We start from the raw sequence: 25837 nt of genomic DNA, 5'->3' as shown, positions 1-25837 counted from the left end.
CAGTAGGCGGCAGTACAATGCACCTAATATGAAAGACGTACGTTTTTGTGGGTGTACGGATACTTTTGATCACACAGTGTACCTCGCGGCGGCCGCTTCCGACACTGCACGCGCATTACGCATTAACAGCGTTTATGAAGTGTTCCGCCATCTTTGCGTGCCGTCTATAACTGAGCGGTATCGGGCCAAAGATGTGCCAATTCTGTAGCGGCAAGCGACTGACGTCAACTATTAAGTAATTTTAAACAGACGATAATCTTTCATTGTCGCTGTGGCAAGAATGGTTCCCAAACGAAGTGGCACACTGGACCCGCATTCTAGAGGACGGCGGTTGAAACCCGAGTCCGAACATCCGGATTTAGGTTTTGCGTGTGTTACCTAAATCGCTACAGGCAAATGCCGGGATGGTTCCTTTGAAAGGGCACGGCTGACTTCCTTCCCTAATCCTACGGGACTGATGACCTCGTTGTTTGACCCCCTCTTCCTAATCAAGCAACTAAGAATGAGTCGCGAGAAAAGTGCTCTTCGTAAGTGCTTGAGTCTCCCCTAAAACAAAATTTCAACTGTAACGATGGAGGGAGGGAGAGAGGGGAGTGAGTTACGAGGTGCTGCCGGCCGCTGTGGCCGAGCGGTTCTAGGCGCTTCAGTCCGGAACCGCGCGACTGATGCGGTCGCAGGTTCGAATCCTGCCTCGGGGATGGATGTGTGTGACGTCCTTAGGTTAGTTAGGTTTAAGTAGTTCTAAGTTCTAGGCGACTGATGACCTCAGATGTTGAGCCCTATAGTGCTCAGAGCAATTTGAACCATTTCTCTCTGCTGCAGCTGCCTCGACGACCTGGACGATGAAGACGCGGACGTCGACGGCGACATGTCCGAGCTGTGCACGTGCAGCGCCGGCAACGCCGCCCTCACCGCCGCCCCCGCCGCCCCCGCCTTGCGAGAGACGCTCCACCGCGTCATAGTGCCCGCCTCCCGCAGGAACCACGAAGCGCAGGTAAAGCCACGCGTCCAGCCAGTTGCGAAGGCGTCTCTGAAAACAAGACGACAGGTTCTGAAAAAATCAATGAACTGTGGATGAAGCCCGACCGACAGGCATTACATGCATTGATCCAAAACGATAGTGCGTTGAGATTGGCCAGTTTCTAGCCGAAATCTAGATCTGCCAATAAAAATTCCAAATCACGATTCAGACTTGAAACCTCATATTTACAAGTCAATATAACAGTCGCTGCGTGCAACAGCCTATGAATGGAGGGTAACCTGTGTTAAATAGTTTGGTATTGGTTAAACATAGTATTTGAGTCTTGAAAGGAGGGTATCAGATGAACATCAACAAAACCAAAACGAGGATAATGGAATGTAGTCGAATTAAATCGGGTGATGCTGAGGGAATTAGATTAGGAAATGAGACACTTAAAGTAGTAAAGGAGTTTTGCTGTTTGGGGAGCAAAGTAGCTGATGACTGTCGAAGTAGAGAGTATATAAAATGTAGACTGGCAATGGCAAGGAAAGCGTTTCTGAAGAAGAGAAATTTGTTAACATCGAGTATAGATTTAAGTGTCAGGAAGTCGTTTCTGAGAGTATTTGTATGGAGTGTAGCCATGTATGGAAGTGAAACATGGACGATAAACAGTTTGGACAAAAAGAGAATAGAATCTTTCGAAATGTGGTGCTACAGAAGAATGCTGAAGATTAGGTGGGTAGATCACATAACTAATGAGGAGGTATTGAATAGAACTGGGGAGAAGAGGAGTTTGTGGCACAACTTGACAAAAAGAAGGGACCGGTTGGTAGGACATGTTCTGAGGCATCAAGGGATCACCAATTTAGCATTGGAGGGCAGCGTGGAGGGTAAAAATCGTAGAGGGAGACCGAGAGATGAGTACACTAAGCAGATTCAGAAGGATGTAGGTTGCAGTAGGTACTGGGAGATGAAGAAGCTTGCACAGGATAGAGTAGCATGGAGAGGAGCATCAAACCAGTCTCAGGACTGAAGACCACAACAACAAAAATAATATTGGTTAAAAATAGTCTTGGTTGCAATTTTTTTTTTTTCAACGACGAGTTCCGCTTTGTGTAGACATCTTCAGGTTATCTTTTCTAGATGGACGCGAGAGGCACATCTCTCCCGTTCACAGGTGCCAGAATTTAAATGGTTTATCAAAATATTCCCCTTTAACCCTTTCGTGAGCCGTGGGAAACATGCTTCCCACTGCAATGAACTCGCTCCTAGTCCCGTGGGATTCACAATTCGCACCTCTGTACGGTCCTACCACCTAGTGAACCGTATAAGGTACTACATCCAATCGGAAGTTCCCGCCGTTTTTGCTATACCTTCGTTCAGAGGCATTGTATAGCTGAGTGTTGCTCTGTAGAGGAGTCTTTCAGTGCTGTTTGCTTGACATTTTCTGATCTTTTTTCCCTCAAACCTATAGCATAAGGTAAATACTTTTGACTTACCCAAATTTATGAAGGAAAACGTAAAACTGGAACGGGGAGAATTCCAGTTTGAAACAAAAGGAGCCATTTGTGCAGTAAAGTGGATGGATTACCGTCCAGTCACTTTCCTGTCCTCAATTCATGACCTGTGAGAGACAGCCGCAGTAAAAGGAGAAACAAGGATGGTTCTAGTACAGAGATTTCTTGCCCTGAAGTTGTGGCAGAATGCAACAAAATAATGGGTGGTGTCGAAAAGTTTGAGCAATTACGAAAAAGGTATGCTATAGGCAGACGTTCTGTAAAATGATGGCAAAGAATATTTTATTTCCTAGTGCACGTTGCTGCAGTGGACAGTATTATCCTGCGGAAAATAAGTAAAAGAGAATGTGGACAGCATGATAAGCTCACGTACAGGATCCATGTAGCCACGTAAGGGTTAACATCAATATGTTGTCGTCGTCATCTTCAGATCTTCACAGCACCAGATTTGCAGCCGGTTGCCGAAACAGCAAGAATTTTTTGCAGAGTCAATCGATTCCGCATTAACGTATTAGAATATTTACGGATATTAGAAATTTCACTGCCACACAATAGTCACAGCTCCATGCTGGACCTCCGTGTGTCCAGCTGCAGCTTCATTATTACCAGCTGGTACATGCTTCCGCTCAAACGCAAATGTGTCTAGGACCTTTTTGAGATATACGATAGATCCTTTATCGACACTCATCCTCATAAATTAAAGATAATGCTGACGCATGGTGAAACAACGTTCTGGTGGGCGGTTTGCGGGCTTAAATCACCTCCGGCTATGACCGTGCTGTGCATTTGACCTGCGGTCGGCTCACGGTGGCGCTGGCAGCAGTCCACACACGCAGAGGTGTGTTGGTGCATGTGAGAGTACGGGGCAGCGAGTAAGTGTGCAGACGTGCTAATGGTGACTGTATGTTGAAAATGGCTCAAAGAACACACATTGATGACGTTGTGAGGGGTAGAATACCAGGGCGACTGGAGGCTGGTCAAACACAGAAGGTCGTAGCACGGGCCCTCCGTGTGCCACATAGTGTGATCTCAAGATTACGGCAACGATCCCACCAGACAGGAAACGTGTCCAGGCTTACAGTACGGGACTTCCACATTGTACAGCACCACAAGGAGACCGATGTATCTCACCATCAGTGCCCTCAGACGGCCACGGAGTACTGCATGTGGCCTCGCTAGCGACCTTACCGCAGCCACTGGAACAGTTGTCTCCAGACACACAGTCTACAGACGACTGAACAGACACGGTTTATTCGCCTGGAGACCTGCAAGGTGCATTCCACTGACCCCTGGACACAGGAGAGCTCGTAAAGCCTGGTGTCGAGAACACAGTACATGGTACATGGTCATTGGAACAGTGGTCCCAGGTTATGTTCACAGACGAGTCCAGGTACAGTCTGAACAGTGATTGTCGCCGTGTTTTCATCTGGCGTGAACCAGGAACCAGATATCAACTTGTCCTTGAAAGGGATCTGTACGGAGGTCATGGTTTGATGGTGTGGGGCGGTCCTATGACTGGTGCACGTACACCCCTGCATGACAGAGGGACTGTACCAGGTCAGGTGTATCGGGACGTCTTTTTGCACCAGTATGTCCGCCTTTTCAGGGGTGCAGTGGGTCGCACCTTCCTCCTGATGGGCGATAACGCACGGCCCCACCGAGCTGCCATGGTGGAGGAGTATCTTCAAAAAGAAAATATCAGGCGAATGGAGTGGCCTGCCTGTTCTCCAGACCTAAACCCCATCGAGCACGTCTGGGATGCCCTCGGTGGACGTATCGCTGCACGTCTTCAAACCCCTACGACACTTCAGGAGCTCCGACAGGCACTGGTGCGAGAATGGGAGGCTGTGCCCCAGCAGCTGCTCCACCACCTGATCCAGAGTATGACAACCCCTTGTACGGCCTGTGTACGTGTACATGGTGATCATATCCCATATTGATGTCTGAAAAGATGCGCAGGAAACAGTGGCGTTTTGTAGCACACGTGTTTCGGGACGGTTTTCTCAACTCATCACCAATATCGTGGGCTTACAGATCTGTGTCTTGTGTGTACCCTGTGTGCGTATGCCATGCGCCAGTTCTGTGTAGTGCCACGTTGTGTGGCACCACATTCTGCAATTATCCTTAATTTATGAGCATGGCTCTAAGCACTATGTGACTTAAACATCTGACATCAGACTTAGAACTAGTTAAACCTAACTAGCCTAAAGACATCACACACATCCATTCCCGAGATGGGATTCGAACCTGCGACCGTAGCCGTCGCGCGGTTCCGGGCTGAAGCGCTTAGAACCGCTCGGCCACAGCGGCCGCCTGAGTGAATTAGTCTCATCCTATTTCCCCCTTTAGGCGTTGCATTTCGAAAAACAATGAAACACGTGTTTTTTTTTCTCTCCAACCGAGAAGCCAAACACCAATTTTGAATGTTTTCGATTTACAAATGCTTCCGCAATGTAATGTTTTCATAAAGAGTTTCTCTCCCGTTTCGCCCCGTTGGCTCGCGGTTCTAGGCGCGCAGTCAGGAACCGTGCGACTGCTACCGTCGCAGGTTCGAATCCTGCTTCGGGCATGGATGTGTGATGTCCTTACGTTAGTTAGGTTTTAGTAGTTCTAAGTTCTAGGGGACTGATGACCACAGCTGTTTAGTCCCATAGTGCTCAGAGCCATTTGAACCATTTGAACCACTCCGTTGGGGGTTGGATTTCAAAAAGAAAGTGACATGCGTGTATTTTATTTCTAACAGAGAAGACACACATTAATTTTCACTTACTTAACTTTAAAAATTCTTTCATAATAAAATATTTTCAAAAAAAATCTCATCCCCGATTTCACATCCTAAGCGGTTCAGTTTCCAGAAATTTTGAAACACTTTTTTTTCCAACCGAGAAGTTGGAAAACCAGTGTTCATAGATATAGCTTAAAAATACTTTACTAGTTCTTTAATAATGATATATATATTTTAAAAAGTTTGTTTGACCCACCATTTCAGCAGTGCTAAAATTGCAGAAAGGCTGAAACATGTATTACATTATTTCCGACCGTAAACCAAATAACAATTTTCGTATATCTAGTTTCAAAATTGCCTTAATAGTGATATTCAAAAATTCCTTCAGGCCATTTTTCACCCCCCTTATAAGTGTAATTTCTAAAAATTCTTCGTAAATGATGCCTAGAGTATAGGATCCACATCCCCTCCAAAGTTCAAGTTTCTGTCCTTAGAAGTTTGTGCTGGGCGGTGATGAGTCATTGAATCAGCCCCTTACGGGTTGAAATTCTGAAAAGAACGAAGTAAGTATTTTTTTTTGTCTCCAACTGAAAAGTTAAACAACAATTTTTAAAAAAATTATCGTCAACAATGAAATATTTCCATTGAAACTTTAATCAACAGTTTCACTCCGACAGAGGTTGATTTACAAGAACAGGGAAACGCGTGTTTTGCGTTTCTAACTGAGGAACAAATTTAAATTTTCGTAGATTTAGCTTTAAAATGCTTTCATAATAAAGTATTGTCATAAGAAGCTGGTTGCCTATTACACTCCCTTAGCGGTTCAATATCCAAAAACACGGAAACACGTGTCTCTTTTTATTTGTAAGTGACAAGTCAAATATCAATTTTCATAGCTGTCGCTTTAAAAGTACTTCAGTACTTATTTAATAATGATACATTTTCAAAAAAGCTTTCACCTGCTGTTTCATCCCCATAGAATCAAATTTTCAAGTATGCTGAAACACGTATTTCTTTTATCTGTGACCGAGTAATGGAAATACCAATTTTCCTAAGTCTAGCTTCAAAATTAGGTGAATAGCGACCCCTCTCTGTTTCTTTGTTTTTTTAAAACTTCATCCGCTATTTCACCCCTTTAGCGTTGGAATTTCGAAAAACGGCTTCTTAAACGACGCCTACAAAATGGAATGCACATCTTCTCCAAATTTCGAATTTAAATCTTTAGCGATTTAGGGTGGGTGGTGATAATTGATTCAGTCAGTCAGTACATTGTCCTTTTTTCCGGATTGACCACTTAGGATCGCTCTACAGTTTCATTTCTTCTTCGTCTGAAGTTTCCTCTTTCTCCAGTACTTCATATGGATGCTGTTCTGTCGCTTCTCTTCACCCGTCCAGGCTCTTCCAGTATTCTCAATTCTTTCGACTTGAAATCCTTCCAAATTTTGAATCGTAGTCCGAAATGTATCCCTATTTAACATCTGAACTTCCTGAATGTTGAACCTTTCCAGATCTTTACGGCCGTCCGGTGTGACCGAACGGTTCTAGGCGCTTCGGTCTGGAACCGCGCAACCGCTACGGGCACAGGTTCGAATCCTGCCTCGGGCATGGATGTGTGTGATGTCCTTAGGTTAGTTAGGTTTAAGTAGTTCCAAGTTCTAGGGGACTGATGACCTAGGATGTTAAGTCCCATAGTGCTCAGAGCCGTCTGAACCTTATGATCTGTACGAGCTTTCTTACTGCAGCTCGTTGTGTACTTTTTCCACAGGTAGTCGAATATGCTTTTGGTTAGTCTGATTTTGTCCTTCCTGTACAGGTGTCCTAGAAATGATAACCGCCTCCTTCTCATGGTCTCCCAGATTTTCTCGACCTTTTTGTAGATTCCATTGTTGCTCCGAAATTTCCAGTCAGTTTCAACTGGGTCGTACCTATGATTTTCCGTAATATGCTTCTTTCTAATATCTCCAGCTTTGCCAACTTGTAATTCATTGAGAGGCATTCGCTGGCATTCAGGCAATCTAGCTTTCCCACAGCACAGTAGTGCTATATTTTGGCATTCCAAGAGATGCAGTTTATGTTGTAAATGTTTGTAGTTAATCCGTAACTTGTCTCCAATTTTGTGATCCGGTTCCCCATAGCAGCTTCCTGCAGGCCGTTCTCTTGTATGGCTTCACCGAGGAATTGCAGTATTTTCACACCTTTCAATCTGTCCAATCTCTGTTTGAAGGAATTGTGGTCCATGTCTGTCACTCGTCATGAATGTGATCTTCTCTTTTCAGATCCAAAGTCCCGTCTTGCCAGCGATCCTTTCTAGTAGCTTGGTCTGTATGGCCACTTCTTCTAAGTTCTCTGAAAGTATTGCAGAACCATCAACGAAAGCCAGGCAGCTGACTTCGATTCCTCCTAATTTTCTTCCTAGACAGATTGGGCCAATCCCTTGATATTCCAAATGCTCACAATCTTCTCCAGAACACAGTTAAATAATGTCGCACACCTGTCTTGATTCCAAATGGTCGAGACAATTCTCCCATAAACTTCAGTTTGGAACTTGTGCCTGTCATGTTTCTCTGATATTGTTTGACAGTTAGTTTTTGACCCCAAATTCTCTGATGATCCTATCTAGGGTGTCTCTATCGACCGAGTAAAAGGCTTTTTGAAGTCAATGAAAGAAAGCACTAATGAATCAGTCAGTTGGTCAGTGAGGACATTCCCTATTATATGGAGAGATAATGTTTCTGCGGAATGCTGAGTGTGTGAGCCCTACTCACAGCTGGAGAATTTTTCCACGTAGTCTTCCTGTTTTTCAACAAACTTCCTCCAGCACATAGGAACTGCCTGGATTCCTCCGTGAAAAGAAAAATTCTTCGGGTCATGTAGGCGGGCAGCCGTTCAAGCTCCGCCTGTTGTACCACATTGTCGAGACGATTTTTCTTTTCTCCCATCGCTTGCCTCTTTGAGTGGTGCAAACTTGATATAATGATTCGTTGCGAAGTCTGGTGAGTATGACGGATGTGGCGGAGTACCAGAGTGCCGGTCGTCGATGGTACTGCAAGTATTGCATTGTCATGCTGGAAAATGACACCAGCAGACAGAACTCCATGCGCCTGTATATAGCTGATGTTTTAAAATTTCATAATATAACCACTGCTGATAGTCACGTTGTTGTTGTTGTTGTTGTTGTGGTCTTCAGTCCTGAGACTGGTTTGATGCAGCTCTCCATGCTACTCTATCCTCTGCAACCTTCTTCATCTCCCAGTACCTACTGCAACCTACATCCTTCTGGATCAGCTTAGTGTATTCATCTCGTGGTCTCCCTCTACGATTTTTACCCTCCACGCTGCCCTCCAATGCTACATTGGTGATCCCTTGATGCCTCAGAACATGTCCTACCAACCGATCCCTTCTTCTGGTCAAGTTGTGCCACAAACTCCTCTTCTCCCCAATTCTATTCAGTACCTCCTCATTAGTTATGTGATCTAATCTTCAGCATTCTTCTGTAGCACCACATTTCGAAAGCTTCTATTCTCTTCTTATCCAAACTGTTCATCATCCATGTTCGACTTCCATACATGGCTACACTCCATACAAATACTTTCAGAAACGACTTCCGGACTCTTAAATCTATACTCGATGTTAACAAATTTCTCTTCTTCATAAACGCTTTCCTTGGCATTGCCAGTCTACATTTTATATCCTACTTCGACCATCATCAGTTATTTTGCTCCCCAAGTAGCAAAACTCCTTTACTACTTCAAGTGTGTCATTTCCTAATCTAATTACCTCAGCATTATCCGACTTAATTCGTCTGTATTCCATTATACTCGTTTTGCTTTTGTTGATGTTCATCTTATACCCTCCTTCCAAGACACTGTCCGTTCCGTTCAACTGCTCTTCCAAGTCCTTTGTTGTCTCAGACAGAATTACAATGTCATTGGCGAACCTCAGAGTCCTATTTCTTCTCCATGGTTTCTACTTTCTTATACAAATTTTTCTTTTGTTTCCTTCACTGCTTGCTCAATATACAGATTGGATAACATCGGGGATAGGCTACAACCCTGTTTCACTCCCTTCCCAACCCCTGCTTCCCTTTCATACCCCTCGGCTCGTATGACTGCCATCTGGTTTCTGTACAAATTGTAAATAGCCTTTCGCTCCCTTTTTTTTAGCCCTGACACCTTTAGAATTCGAAAGAGAGTATTGCAATCAACGTTGTCAAAAGCTTTCTCTAAGTCTACAAATGCTATTAACGTAGGTTTGCCTTTCCTTAATATTTCTTTTAAGATAGTCATGTAGTATTGATAGTAGTAAGATAGTTATGTAGTGTTGCAAGAAAATGACTCGTCATTCCGAAACAGCGACAGCAAAACGTTTCCTGCAGATGGCTGCGTCTGGAATTTGTTTCTGAACTGAGGAATGGCTCCATTCCTTGCTTGTTCTGTTTGTCCTGTTTCGGGTTGGTGGCAAAGTACCCAGATTTCGTCTCCTGTGGCGATTCTCGCGAAGAAGCCACTCCTTTCTGCTTCAAAGCACCACAGAAGTTCTCCAACAGAGGTCAAAGAGACGCTCTTCCAGTTCAGTAGCGAGCCGTCATGGTACCCATCTTGGAGCCACTCAGCAAAATCTGAGCACTTGACGAATGATGTGATGTGCCGAGCCTGATGTGAAGATCTGGGGCTATTCCGTCCAACGCCACACAGCGGTTTCCCATCGCAGGGCATTCAACTGCTGCAGAAAACCGTGGTGTCACGTAGGGTCATCTGGGCGTTGAGAATCCGTCACAAAAGTCACGCCATTTACGAAGCCTCTGCTCCACTCCTACACTTGCTACAGTGATGGACATGTATAACCATACTGGACCTTCAATCACCGATGGATTTCAATATGCCTTCATCCCTCACTGCTCTGAAACAGTGTGACAGAGAGCTCTTCTACCTTGTAAGCGGGTCAGCCGTCCTGAACTGGGATTATCGCTGCCTATCGCTCATCTGTAGAGCAAGGCGTATTCAAAAAAGTGGTGCACGTGTTCCTGGTGCATGTTTCACATTTTCACGTGTTTTCAGTGTACAGGGTCAGTCACTAACTATTTCCACCAAAAGTAACTCCGAAAGTATATGAGCTGAAACGTCTGTAGGGAAAAAAATTGCATGGGACAATGGAGGCCATAATATGACGTTGGTTTTTTTTATTGCTAGGTGCGGTCGCGTCAGAGATATGGTCAGCTTCTTTTTTTACATGAGATGCTATAGTTCGGTGCTTATTTTCTGATAGCGGCCATCGAGACGAATCCAGTGATGTGTAACAGTTACGTCTTTGAAGGTAAACGAAGGTAAAAAAGGTGCCATCAACGTCCATTTGCAGAAAGTGTTCGAAGTGATGACCATCGGTACCAATGCAGTGCTGTAATATTCTTACCATAGACTGAGTGGTATTCCTGATCACTTCGGCACTTACCGAAGCACATGCTTGGGCAATTCTTTCTCGCATATCTTTGGAATGTCTTTGTAAACAATGTTTACGAATCCACACAAGAAAAAATTCCAGAGGCGTCAACTATGGCGAACGAGCCGTCCACGACACACCTCCTCGACGTTTAATCCAACGATTTGGGAATTGTCTCTGCAACTCATTTCTACCCATCAGCGAAAAATGTGCCCGACACCCATCGTGTTGATAACACAATCTGTTCCTTGTTCCTAAAGGTATTTCTTCCAATAATAGACCTAATGTTTCTTGCAGGAGTGTAAAATAATTCCTACCATTAAGATTTCCTTCCATGAAATATCGGCCTATAACTCTGTCCTCCAGAATACCACACCATACATTCACCGACCACAGTTTTTGGTGTGCAACTTGCCGTAGCCAACATGGATTCTCAGTTGCCCAGTAATGCATGTTATCCAGAGTAACATTTCCAAGGCTCGTGAGTGTAGCCTTATCAATAAATAAAATCAAATTAATAAATGTGTCATCCCTCTGAATCTGAAGCTGACCCCATCGGCAGAATTCAATGGTTCAAATGGCTCTGAGCACTGTAGGACTTACCTGAGGTCATCAGTCCCCTAGAACTTAGAACTACTTAAACCCAACTAACCTAAGGATATCACACACATCCATGTCCCGAGGCAGGATTCGAACCTGCGATCGTAGCGGTCGCGCGGTTCGAGACTGAAGTGCCCAGAACCGCTCGGTCACAACGGCCGGCCATAATTCAATGCATGCAACCCGTACCGGTTAATTCTTGCTGGAGACTCGTGTAGTAAGGATGGTATTTATGGCGATGCAGAACACGAACAACACTGCTCTGGCCGGTGCCCGACCCCTCGCGATACGACACGAACTGACACAAGCATCTCGAACCACAGTGGCAAGAGTACCAATTTCCGTTTCCTCGTTAGTAACTTCTCTTTGCAGGATTTGTTTCCGATGCGTTAAAGATCCAGTTGTTGTCAGTTTATCATACACATACACTCCTGGAAATGGAAAAAAGAACATATTGACACCGGTGTGTTAGACCCACCATACTTGCTCCGGACACTGCGAGAGGGCTGTACAAGCAATGATCACACGCACGGCACAGCGGACACACCAGGAACCGCGGTGTTGGCCGTCGAATGGCGCTAGCTGCGCAGCATTTGGGCACCGCCGCCGTCAGTGTCAGCCAGTTTGCCGTGGCATACGGAGCTCCATCGCAGTCTTTAACACTGGTAGCATGCCGCGACAGCGTGGACGTGAACCGTATGTGCAGTTGACGGACTTTGAGCGTGGGCGTATAGTGGGCATGCGGGAGGCCGGGTGGACGTACCGCCGAATTGCTCAACACGTGGGGCGTGAGGTCTCCACAGTACATCGATGTTGTCGCCAGTGGTCGGCGGAAGGTGCACGTGCCCGTCGACCTGGGACCGGACCACAGCGACGCACGGATGCACGTCAAGACCGTAGGATCCTACGCAGTGCCGTAGGGGACTGCACCGCCACTTCCCAGCAAATTAGGGACACTGTTGCTCCTGGGGTATCGGCGAGGACCATTCGCAACCGTCTCCATGAAGCTGGGCTACGGTCCCGCACACCGTTAGGCCGTCTTCCGCTCACGCCCCAACATCGTGCAGCCCGCCTTTAGTGGTGTCGCGACAGGCGTGAATGGAGGGACGAATGGAGACGTGTCGTCTTCAGCGATGAGAGTCGCTTCGGCCTTGGTGCCAATGATGGTCGTATGCGTGTTTGGCGCCGTGCAGGTGAGCGCCACAATCAGGACTGCATACGACTGAGGCACACAGGGCCAACACCCGGCATCATGGTATGGGGAGCGATCTCCTACACTGGCCGTACACCTCTGGTGATCGTCGAGGGGACACTGAATAGTGCACGGTACATCCAAACCGTCATCGAACCCATCGTTCTACCATTCCTAGACCGGTAAGGGAACTTGCTGTTCCAACAAGACAATGCACGTCCGCATGTATCCCGTGCCACCCAACGTGCTCTAGAAGGTGTAAGTCAACTACCCTGGCCAGCATGATCTCCGGATCTGTCCCCCATTGAGCATGTTTGGGACTGGATGAAGCGTCGTCTCATGTGGTGTGCACGTCCAGCACGAACGCTGGTCCAACTGAGGCGCCAGGTGGAAATGGCATGGCAAGCCGTTCCACAGGACTACATCCAGCATCTCTACGATCGTCTCCATGGGAGAATAGCAGCCTGCATTGCTGCGAAAGGTGGATATACACTGTACTAGTGGCGACATTGTAGATGCTCTGTTGCCTGTGTCTATGTGCCTGTGGTTCTGTCAGTGTGATCATGTGATGTATCTGACCCCAGGAATGTGTCAATAAAGTTTCCCCTTCCTGGGACAATGAATTCACGGTGTTCTTATTTCAATTTCCAGGAGTGTATTATGTAAATTGCCTATTACATTATTTAATTTTCTGATGGCACTTCGTATTTAAAAATATTTGTGTGCATTAACTGTCATGTTGATGTAAATTTGACGATTGTAGAAAACGGTCGGGCTTACGAACAATGTAAGAAATAGGTGTTATGTAAAAGCCAGTGTACTTTTGTCTGAAACGAAAGTGGCTCTGGGGAGTGGAAAAGGTCCTCTTCGCATAGAGGCCGCTGCCGTTGCATTGTCATCCTGAAGAGGGGTCGGCCAGCGTGCGATAGGCAGATGTCTTCTTCACAGCCCTCTCTTCTCTTTATCGTTCCAGATTGGTGTGCCGGCGCTTGACTTTACGCCGTAACAGGTTGCAACAGCTGGCGAAACATGGATATACAGGTACAACGTCGGAACCGAGCACCAATCGTCCCAGTGGAAACTGCCTGAAGAGCCCAAGACCGAACGAAATATATCACATGTGAAGAAGGTCCGTCTTACTGTTTTCTTCGATTACAATGGGGTAGTGCATCACGAGTTCTTGGCTTATGGTCGGTAAAGAATAGCACCTGGAAGTTTGCGCGAGGCAGTCAGAATCGTGGCAAAACCACTCGTGGAAACTGCATCACGATACTGCTCCTACTCGCTCCTGAATGCTTGTTCGTGATTATTTTATCAAAAAGCAAAACTGTTTTGGCTGAAGAGAACGATGAAGGGACGTTCTTTTAGCACCACAGATAAAATAAAAACAGAATCATTGAAGAAGCAAACACTGTAACTAAAAATGAGTTTGAGAAGTGCTACCAAGATTAGGAAAAGCGTTGGCACTAGTGTGTTATATCTGAGGGGACAAAATGGTCTTTCACGGGGACAGAATGGTCTTTCACGGGGACAAATGACCAAAATTCCCGTTGCTTTTCGATCACACCTCGTTTTACACCACCTGCAGGATATTGCTTACACCATTGCTAACAGTACTGCAAGCTTACTTAACAATGGCGCGAAATGTCAGTTTTTAATCTCAATTTCAAGGTTTTCATTTGACTCTCTCCTACTGCAAGAAACCCTTAGGACAGATGCAAAAACCAGCGTGACGTTGTTTCTCTTCGGTGTGGGAACATATCGGCACAGTATCTCCATTGGTTCATTGTTAACTCACAACAAACTCTGCTGGGAAAACTTACCCGCTATATAAGATGATTTTTTTTCCATACTGTACAAACCTGTAGCGATTGATCGATGAGACAGTACGGGACAAAAAAGATCTAATGAATTTACGCCTGGAAACGCCCATCTGTTCAAACATGTGTAAAATTCAGTCATGTACGTAAAATTCGTTGAAATCTGACGTGTTCTGCTTTCTACTCCACAATGTACTTCGGACCTTCCTGAATATTTTGCTGTATGATACATTAAAATCAGACAGTTGTGATACCTTCGAATAATATTTTGAATGTAGACGTGTGACTGTCAAATTTCGGGACTCCACGTATACAGTCACAGTTCGGCAGTCATGTCTTGGGAACTACACAGTCTAGAAGGCTGTGAATTGCGTTGTTTTTGTGCCTACTGCTACGTCTCACAAGTTGGAATTACGAATAACCAAATCAGTCCTTTGTTCCTGATACTAGTTTCCGTTGAAAGTAGTGTGATTATCGCCTATTTTTGTAGTAAGGTAACTCCTGTTGCTTTTTATACGCAAATAAAATGTTTAAGCGCAGAAGTAATTTAGAGAAGATGAAAACAGCTGTGTGGAGCACTTTCTTTATGGTAGTGTTCCAAAACATTGGAAAAGGGCATAGGTCATCCCAGTTTTCAAGAAGGGACGTCGAACAGATGTGCAGAACTACAGACCTATATCTCTAACGTCTATCAGTTGTAGAATTTTGGAACACGTACTATGTTCGAGTATAATGACTTTGCTGGAGGCTGGAAATCTACTCTGTAGGAATCAGCACGGGTTTAGAAAAAGACGGTCGTGTGAAACCCAGCTCGCGCTATTCGTCCACGAGATTCGGAGGGCCATAGACACGGGTTCCCAGGTAGATGCCGTGTTTCTCGACTTCCGCAAGGCGTTCGATACAGTTCCCCACTGTCGTTTAATGAACAAAGTAAGAGCATATGGACTATCAGACCAGTTGTGTGATTGGATTGAACAGTTTCTAGATAACAGAACGCAGCATGTCATTCTCAATGGAGAAAAGTTTTCCGAAGTAAGAGTCATATCAGGTGGTCCGCAGGGGAGTGTCGTAGGACCGTTGCTATTCACAATATACATAAAAGACTTAGTGGATGACATCGGAAGTTCACTGAAGGTTTTTGCAGATGATGCTGTAGTATATCGGGAGGTTGTAACAATGGAAAACTGTACTGAAATGCAGGAGGATCTGCAACGAATTGACACATGGTGCAGTGAATGACAATTGAATCTCAATGTAGACAAGTGTAATGTGCTGCGAGTACATAGAAAGAACAATCCCTTATCATTTAGCTACAATATAGCAGGTCACAACTGGAAGCAGTTAATTCCATAAATTATGTGGCAGTAGGCATTAGGAGTGATTTAAAATGGAATGATCATACAAAGTTGATCGTCGGTAAAGCAGATGCCAGACTGAGATTATTTGGAAGGATCCTAAGGAAGTCCATTCCGAAATTAGAAGAAGTAGGTTACAGTACGCTTGTTCGCCCACTGCTCGAATACTGCTCAGCAGTGTGGGATCCGTACCAGATAGGGTTGATAGAAGAGATGGAGAAGATCCAACGGAGAGCAGCGCGCTTCGTTACACGATCATTTAGTAATCGCGAAAGCGTTACGGAGACGACAGATAAACTCCAGTGGAAGAGTCTGCAGGAGAGACGCTCAGTAGCTCAGTACCGGCTTTTGTTGAAGAACATACCTCCACCGGGACGGACTGGAATAGAATGGAGAGCCGATATAGGTACTCAAGGTACCCTCCGCCACACACCGTCAGGTGGCTTGCGGAGTAGAACTATTTTCCATTACTTATGTAAAGCAATTTATGTTCTGTAAGGATATTAGATGCACAGTGGACTAAGACTGAGTGAGGTGCCGTTCTAATTATGTGCCTAAGAAAAAACAAACAAAAAATCCCTCATACATTTATTTATGTTTCTTTCCTCCTGGCGCTAATCCTACCATATACTACGTCAATCATGTGGTGTACCGAAACTACTGAACTGTACTTTTGGTAGGGTGCAACTCTAGTTACATCAAAAAACCGTTGTACAGTGTTCCTCAACTGACTTGAGATACTTTGTTAGGCGGCCAGTGTGGCCGAGCGGTTCTAGGCGCTTCAGTCTGGAACTGAGCGACCGCTACGGTCGCAGGTTCGAATCCTGCCTCGGGCACGGATGTGTGTGTTGTCCTTAGGTTAGCTAGGTTTAAGTAGTTCAAAGTTCTAGGGGAGTGATGACCTCAGTTGTTAACTCCCATAGTGCTCAGAGCCATTTGAACCATACTTTGTTCGTAGCATTCGATTGCATCCTGGATAGGCACTTGTCGGAGGGGCTGGCATACGTAGAGTTGCAGTGGCCCCGTGTTGCGCTGGGTTCGGGGTGAAGCTGCCAATGAAGCAGCGCTGATGGTGTCCCGCCGGTGACGGACGCCGGGGGCGGATGGTCAATTTCCGGCGGGGAAATTGCCGCCTCGGCTGGACTTCACCTCGCGCAGGGCTGCCACCTTCCCCCGGCGAATAACCTGCAGCGGAAGTCCAATCGCGGAGGCAGAGGGGGGCGCGTGATCCGATTATCGCCTCCCCACTCGACCTGCACGGGCTGAGGGGGCAGTCTTCGACTCCACCCGAGAGAAAAGATAAACGGACCTCTACCGAGACGCGGCGTACGTAGGCCGTATCTGCGTGCGACACTGCTAGAGTGGTCCAGGTGTAGACCGCAATGTGAGCTGAGTCATTGTCGTCTTGGAAAAGCACGCATCCCAGACGTTTTATAGATCTAAGTGTGAAACTTCCCGGCAGATTAAAACTGTGTGCCGGACCGAGACTCGATCTCGGGATCTTTGCCTTTCGTGGGCTAAGCCATGTCTCCGCAATATCCTTTCTTCCAGGGGTGCTAGTTCTGCATGGTTCGCAGGAGAGCTTCTATAAGGTTTGGAAGGTAGGAGATGAGATGCTGGCAGAAGTAAAGCTGTGAGTACTGGGCGTGAGTGGTGCTTGGGTAGCTCAGTTGGTAGAGCACTTGCCCGCGAAAGGCAAAGGTCCAGAGTTCGAGTCTCGGTCCGGCACACAGTTTTAATCTGCCAGGAAGTTTCATATCAGCGCACACTCCGCTGCAGAGTGAAAATCTCATTCTGGAGATCTAATTGTGCACTGGAGAATTGTCCTGTTCGAAGAGAACGCCATCTAGACGTTGTGCAATGGGAAGTGTGTGCACTGGGGCATTGTTGGAAAAGTACAGTTCCTTACTGTTCTGGGGCGTTGCACTGTCGAGAAAACACACCTCACTAACGTTGTACAGGTCGAAGTGTGCTGTGGAACGTTCTCTCGTTGAAAACACCCATCTTATTGCCATTGTACAAAGGAAAGTAGGCGCCGGGCTATTGTTGTGATAGAAAGAGACGCCCCCCTAGACATAAAATGGGAAATGTATGCTGCAGCAATGTCCTATTGGAGAAGCATGCCTTCCTGATGTACGGACACAAGTGTCCACTGGGGCACTCTCCTGTTGGAAAAGCATACCTGCCTAATTCAGACATAAGTGTGTACTGAGGCATTGTCCTGATGGAAAGCATACCTACCTTATGTACGAAAGGAAAGGTGTCCAGGGCATTCCCTATTGGGAAATCCCAACTGCCTGGTGTTCTTCAAAGGCAACAGTGCACTAGAGCATTGTATTGTTTGGAAAGCATACCTCACTCGCATTGCAGTGGGGTATGTCTCTGCAGGGAATTGTCGATTTGTCCTTTTGCGAAAGCAAGTACAAAGGGAAGTGAGTACTGTGGAAACGTGATGTTGGAAAAAGCACACCTCACACACATTTTGTTGTGTTGGTAGAAGAGGCACACCGTGTTACGAGTGGAGGCCGAAATGCACGCGTTTTAGCTCACGCAGGCTGGCGTGACGAGGGAAGGACTCTACTGATGTGAGGCCTGGAACATGACAAGGAATGAGAATTCAGAAACCGGACTTAATTTGTTTGATACTTAACTTTAACCCATTAACGATGAACGTCGCTCTTGACGGTACATGAGTCACAATATTATCTGTTACGAAGACATAGTAACTGAATATGGCACCTTGCTAGGTCGTAGCAAATGACGTAGCTGAAGGCTATGCTAAACTGTCGTCTCTGCAAATGAGAGCGTATGTAGACAGTGAACCATTGCTAGGAAAGTCGGCTGTACAACTGGGGCGAGTGCTAGGGAGTCTCTCTAGACTAGACCTGCCGTGTGGCGGCGCTCGGTCTGCAATCACTGATAGTGGCGACACGCGGGTCCGACGTATACCACGGGACCGCGGTCGATTTAGAGGCTACCACCTAGCAAGTGTGGTGTCTGGCGGTGACACCACTCATTTTACACAGCGATCTCTACACTGAGCATTGCCCTGTTGCAAAAACATACAACCTCCAAAGACGTTGTATAGTGGGAAGTGCATCCTCAAGCATTGTCCTGTTGGAAATCACACATGTCCTGGCTTTGTACTGGGAAAAGCGTGTGCTGGGACATTGTTCTACTGAAGGAGGACACATCCTTCACATTGTGGAGAGAGAGGTGTGAGCTGGGACATTGTGCTGCTGGAAAAGTATATCTCAATAGAAGTATGCACTGGGGAGTTGTCCTGTTGGAAAAACACTCATCCTTCATGTACACAAGAAAGTAAGTGGTGAGACATCGAGCTATTGCGAGATCGCTCCTGCCTGAGGTTGTACAAAGCGAAGTGAGTGCTGGGAGATAGTCCTCTTCAGAAAACACACGTAGCTGACGTCGTACAACGGGAAATATGTGCCTGATAATGGATGCAAAACTAAAGAAAAATCGACACACACTCACTAGATTTGCCGACCTAGAAAAATGTTTGACAGCTTAAAATGGTGCAAGATGTTAGAAATTCTGAGGAAAACAGAAGTATGCTTCAGGGAAAGATTGGTAATATGCAATGCACACAAGAATCAAGATCGAACAATAACATTGGAAGACCGAGAATGAAGTGCGCAGATTAAGAAGCGTATAAGACAGGAGAGCAGTTTTAGACTCCTATTGTTCAATCTACACATAGAGAAGAAGTGAACAAAATAAAAGAAAGGTTCAAGAGTGGGATTAAGAATCAAGATGAAAGAATGTGAATGATACGATGCACTGATGACATTGCTATCCTCAGTGAAAGCGAAGAATTATCACGGGATCTATTGAATAGAGTCAACAGTCGAATGAGTAGAGAGTATGGAATACGCGTAAACCAGAAAAAGAAGAAAAGTAATGAGAAGTAGCAGAAAGGAGAACAGCAATGAACTTAACATCGAAATTGATGATCACAAAGTAGATGAAGTCAGGGAATTCTGGTACGTAAGCAGTAAAATAATCCACGTCTGAAGGGGCAAGGAGGATATCAAACAAAGCATAGTAGCACTGGCAAAAAGGGGCATTTCTAGCAGAGGAAAGTCTTCTACCAAACATAGGTCATAATTTGAGGAAGAAGTTTCTCAAGATGTACTTGTGGAGCCCAGCAATGTGAAACACGGACTGTAGAGAAATCAGAAAGCAAGAGAATCGAAGCATTTGAGATCTGATGGTACAGAAGAATGTTGAAAATTAGGTGGATTGATGACGTGAGAGATGAGGTGGTTATTCGTAGAATCGAAGAGAAAAGAAATATATGGAAAACGCTGACGAGGAGAAGGGACAAGTTGGTAGGACAAGTGTTATGACATCAGGAAATGACTTCCATGGTACTAGAGGGGGAGCTGAAGAGGGTAAGAACAGTAGAGGAACATAGGGGTTGTTTTACATCCAGCAGCCGATAGAAATTTGTGACGGTCCGCGTGAAACTAGCCACCGACCACAAAAGAAAATCTTGCTTAAACTGCTGTTCGCTTTAGCTAGGATGTTTACTCGCCCTCTATTATGCTTCTTTATTTTTATTGTAGTTACAACTGTAAAACCTAAATCAATATTCAGGTCAGTTTCTAATGCAAACTGCTGTGTCCTTTAAACAACTGTTTACTTTAAAAGTGTACTATTCAGTATAGCAATCAAGAATGCCACCTCTTTGTCCTGTGGCGAGTACATGCTGTATAGAAAAATTTGACATAGGGAAAAGCGAAGAACTGTTTGTACATCCTACAGCCATTTCTCGCGGAGATTATGGAAATGTGAATTGTAGTTTTCTTAGTGTTCCTTGCTTGAGTCTGAAAAAACGAAACCCTAATAGAATGACAATATCCCATTAGAACTACTGACGGCCTTGGGAGACCCAGTCCTGACAAAACTCTCCCATCTGGCAAGCAAAATGTATGAGACATGCGAAATACCCTCAGACTTCAAGAAGAATATAATAATTCCAATCACAAAGAAAGCAAGTGTTGACAGATGTGAAAGTTACCGAACTATCAGTTTAATAAGCCACAGCTGCAAAATACTATCGCGAATTCTTTAGAGACGAATCGAAAAACTGGTAGAATCCGACCTCGGGGAAGATCAGTTTGGATTCCGTAGAAATAATGGAACACGTGAGGCAATACTGACCTTATGACTTATCTTAGAAGAAAGATTAAGGAAAGGGAAACCTACGTTTCTAGAATTTGTAGACTTAGAGAAAGTTTTTGACAATGTTGACTGGAATACTCTTTTTCAAATTCTGAAGGTGGCAGGGATAAAATACAGGGAGCGAAAGGCTATTTACAATTTGTACAGAAACCAGATGGCAGTTATAAGAGTCGAGGGACATGAAAGGGAAGCAGTGGTTGGGAAGGGAGTGAGACAGGTTTGTAGTCTCTCCCCGATGTTATTCAATCTGTATATTGAGCAAGTAGTAAAGGAAACAAAAGAAAAATTCGGAGTAGGTATTAAAATCAATGGAGAAGAAATAAAAACTTTGTGGTTCGCCGATGACATTGTAATTCTGTCAGAGACACCAAAGGACTTGGACGAGCAGTTGAATGGAATGCATAGTGTTTTGAAGGGAAGATATAAGATGAAAATCAACAAAAGCAAAACGAGGATAATGGAATGTAGTCGAATCAAATCGGGTGATGCTGAGGGAATTAGATGAGGAAATGAGACACTTAAAAGTAGTAAAGGAGTTTTGCTATTTGGGCAGCAAAATAACTAATGATGGTCGAAGTAGAGAGGATATAAAATGTAGACTGGCAATGGGAAGGAAAGCGTTTGTGAAGATGAGAAATTTGTTAACATCGAGTATATATTTAAGCATCTGAAAGTATTTGTATGGAGTGTAGCCGTGTATGGAAGTGAAACATGGACGATAAACAGTTTTCACAAGAAGAGAATGAAAGCTTTCGAGATGTGGTGCTACAGGATAATGCTGAAGATTGGATGGATAGATCACATAACTAATGATGTGGTATTGAATAGGATTGGGGAGAAGTTTGTGGCACAACTTGACTAGAAGAAGGGATCGGTTGGTAGGACATGTTCTGAGGCATCAAGGGATCACCAACTTAGTACTGGAGGGAGCGTGGAGGGTAAAAATCGTAGAGGGAGACAAAGATATGACTACACTAACCACATTCGGATGAATGTAGGCTGCAGTAGGTACTGGGAGATGAAGAAGCTTGCACAGGATAGAGTAGCATGCAGAGCTGCATCAAACCATTCTCAGGACTGAAGACCACAACAACAACAATAATAGAATGACTTTGTTGTCCGTCTGCCTGCCTGTTAAGAATCGTTTTTCTCAGGAATGAATACACGTCACCTGTTGAGGTGTACGGTCCCTTGGCGGGTGCACATTTTTAGCTTCTAAGCCACTTCAGTCAAAAGGTGCCGACATTTGTCATATATTTTGATACTCTCACCAAAACCTGCTAGTTATTTCCTGTTGACCTAGAATCATGAAACTGGGCAAGAAGCAGGTTTTCGCAGTATAAGTAAAGGGGAAAAATCCGAAATTGTTAATTTTTAATTACTTGACACAATAAAAAATTAATAATAAATGAAAACCACCAGTTTGCTTTTGTTCTACAATATTGTAGAACAAAAGCAAACTGGTGCTTTTCATTTATTATTATAATGTTGTTCTACCAAGAACCGACGGAAGCTTCGGTTAATATGAAAAAATAATTTTTTTGTGATTTGTAATAAGACTCCAGACCTGAATTTAAGACATTTTCGTGAGTCTTGGAATTCCTGAGACCAATACCTTGCCAGTATCAATGTCGGTGACAGTAGAAAATGGTACAGATCCCCTATTTCCGGCATGGATGGACTGTCCGTATACGGTAAATAATTGTATATGTGTACACAAACATCACTGCGTGAATCCTACTCTGCCTGGTGATTTTTCTTTCTTCCTTTTGTTATGCATTTCTTAATTGTACTTTTTGTTCTATACTCGCTGTAACAGATCTGGAGATAACTAACGCCGAAAGTAGCATTCGTAATAAAGTGCATGTGCGATCGGTGACCGAAAATAACTGCAGTCTAACTGCCTCCACGCCTTGGAATACGTGTGTTTCGTTACTCAGATACGAGGTGAAGAATATCTTTACAGAAGCAAACAGTATAATCAACACTGGGCACAACTGCAAAATGTCTCATCTAATATGATCATCTATACAAATAAAAATGTAAGTGTAGCTTTGTTCAAAATCCTCTATCTCCAAAAATTCTTGATCGATTGATCTGAAATTCTAACAAAGAGGTTGATTGCAACACACCTGACGTATTATGTGCTTAATTTTTTATAAAAAGCTCTTTGAGATTTTTTCGCAACAACGTTTCCCTGTTATTAATTTTTTTTAAAACTATATATTGCATATGTTTAAAAGAACTATCTAAAACACACATCTATTCCAGTGCAACGTTGTGTCAAAGTTTGAAAGTATTCGGCCAAAAACTTCCGTTGATTTGCAATTAGGAACACTTATCGTTTCTGTATAAGTACAACCGTAGATTTTCATTGCTTCAAAATCTCAAATCTCCGAAAGTTATTCAAGGATTGCCCTGAAATTTTGACACACCGGTGCGTTAGAACTTACTTAGGTGTTTTTGTATACCTACTGGTATGCCATCTGCTATATATGTAATATATACCGAATAAAAGAGGAGACGCTATACAAAATATAAAAGACGACTTGTTGGAAATTCATCACCGAAAGTTCTTAAGCAATTGCTTTGAAATTGCGATAGAAAGTTGACTTGTAATATGGACATGTTTTTAGATACCAAATTCTTTAATATACATACATTATATATATCCACTATGTGATCAAAAGTATCCGGACACCTGGCTGAAAACAAATTACAAGTTCGTGGCGCCCTCCATCGGTAATGCTGCAATTCAGTAGGGTGTTGGCCCACCTTTAGCCCTGATGACAGCTTCCACTCTCGCAGGCATACCTTCAGTCAGGTGCTGGAAGCTTTCTTGGGGAATGGCAGCTCATTCTTCACGGAGTGCTGCACCGAGGAGAGGTATCGATGTCGGTCGGGGAGGCCTGGCACGAAGTCGGCGTTCCAAAACATCCCGAAGGTGTTCTGCAGGATTCAGGTCAGAACTCTGTGCAGGCCAGTCTATTACAGGGATGTTATTGTCGTGTAATCACTCCGCCACAGGCCGTGTATGTGCTCGATCCTGTTGAAAGACGCAATCGCCATCCCCGAATTGCTCTTCAACAGTGGGAAGCAAGAAGGTGCTAAAAACATCAGTGTAAGCCTGTGCTGTGATAGGGCCACGGAAAACAAAAAGGGTTGAAAGCCCCCTCCACGAGAAACACAACCACACCACAAGACCACCGCCTCCGAATTTTACTGTTGGCGCTACACATGCTGGTAGATGACGTTCACCGGACATTCGCCATACCCACACCCTGCCACCCACATTTTTGTACCGTGATTCGTCGCTCCACACAACGTTCTTCCACTGTTCAACCGTCCAATGTTTACGCTCCTTACACCAAGCCAGGCGTCGTCTGGCATTTACCGGCGTGATGTGTGGCATATGAGCAGCTACTCCACTATGAAATCCAAGTTTCCTCACCTCCCTCCTAACTGCCACAGTACTTGCAGTGGATCCTGATGCAGTTTGAAATTCCTGTGTGACGGTCTGGATAGATGTCTGCCTGTTACACATTACGACCCTCTTCAACTGTTGGCGGTCTCTGTCAGTCAACAGACGAGGTCGGCCTGTACGCTTTTGTGCTGTACGTGTCCCTTCACGTTTCCACTTCAGTGTCACATCGCAAACAGCGGACCAGGTATGTTCAGGAAGGTGCAAATCTCGCGTACAGACGTATGACGCAAGTGACACCCAATCACCTGACCACGTCGGAAGTCCGTGAGTTCCGCAGAGCGCCCCATTCTTCTCTCTCTCTCTCTCTCTCTCTCTCGCTGGGACTACCTGGCAGTAGGTAGTAGCAGAATGCACCAGATATGAAAAACGTACGTTTCTGATCAAATAGTGCGTATATGTAATAACAAAGGAGACAGTATAAAAATTTAAATGTCGGTTTGTTTGAAATTGTAAACCTCCGAGAGTTCTTGAGAAATTGCTTTGACATTTTGACACAACGTTGAATGGGCCTGTTTTTGGGCACCTAATTCTTATATATAGTAGATCAAGACCCTGACAATATATATTTCTGTCTTTTCTAACATTTCAAATATGTACAGTTTTCTGTAAGAAACGTTTAGAAACATTTGGAATATATACTTTTAATATATAAAAATATAAGATAGTGAAACGGTAAAGTAGTCTTTACGACTTGCTGGTTTATGATCAGAGTACTACTACAGAATGCAACAAGAAGCAGCTAAGTTAAAGGTCAGAGACTGTGTGGAAGAGGACACAGACACAGGGGTGGTGGAAGGAGATGGAAATAGAAAATGGAAAGGTGGAGATAGACAGAAAGAGGGGGGCAGGAAGAGATTGAAAGAGGGGAGAGGAGGACAGGAAAAAGGAGGATGGGGTAATAGACTTAGAGGGGGGTGGGAGAGAGATGGGGCATGAGGAGGCGAAAAGACAGTGGCAGGTGGAGAAGACAGATAGGGAGGCGTGGAACAGGATTAGGACGTATGTTCACTTCCCATATACATTAGAAACGTGTGCTTTCCCTTTTCTTTCTTTCTTTTTCACCTAAGCGGATTAAGCCACAGCAAAGAGTGTGTGTGTGTGTGTGTGTGTGTGTGTGTGTGTGTGTGTGTGTGTGTGTGTACAGCTAGTGACTGATGAAAATGTTGTCACAATACCAGCTTCTATCACAGTATCAAAATAACTTCAAATACTGAAAGTGACACACCATCAGAGAAACTATTTCTGTTACAACTTAGGTTTCTGTAATTACTTCCCCAAAACTGCCTTGTAAACGCTTTCTTTACTGTGATTGCAACGCTGACATTGTGTCAGTCTTCCAAAAACAAGGGTACTGTATCCATATAGGTTGCTCAGAATGCTTCAGTCCACTTGAATATCAGTTCTGGTATTAGTATCCGTGTAATATCTTGTTTTCTGGGCAGAGGCGAACTCCTCCGGCGTGTGCAGCATCGAATATGGCGACCCTGTCAGGATACGGGGAATTGTTCCGGTAACACGTTGTTGTGGGTTGTGGGACTG

At 44.7% G+C, this 25837-nt stretch overlaps 1 protein-coding gene across 1 annotated transcript in view; it reads left to right on the top strand.

Moving 5' to 3' along the window:
• Window positions 1–827: 827 nt before the first annotated feature.
• Window positions 828–25837, top strand: part of LOC126295073 (AF4/FMR2 family member lilli-like) — a 404574-nt gene continuing 379564 nt past the window's right edge. Inside the window, exon 1 of the mRNA XM_049987318.1 lies at window positions 828–994. Within this exon, the coding sequence (XP_049843275.1) occupies window positions 869–994 (126 nt within the window). The 5' untranslated portion in view covers window positions 828–868. The remainder of the gene's footprint in view (window positions 995–25837) is intronic.

This window comes from Schistocerca gregaria, chromosome 11 (assembly GCF_023897955.1).
Source record: "Schistocerca gregaria isolate iqSchGreg1 chromosome 11, iqSchGreg1.2, whole genome shotgun sequence".
In the NCBI taxonomy this organism is placed as follows: domain Eukaryota; kingdom Metazoa; phylum Arthropoda; class Insecta; order Orthoptera; family Acrididae; genus Schistocerca; species Schistocerca gregaria.
Note: the sequence above shows the minus strand (reverse complement) of the source record. Positions and strands in the feature narration are given on the sequence as shown.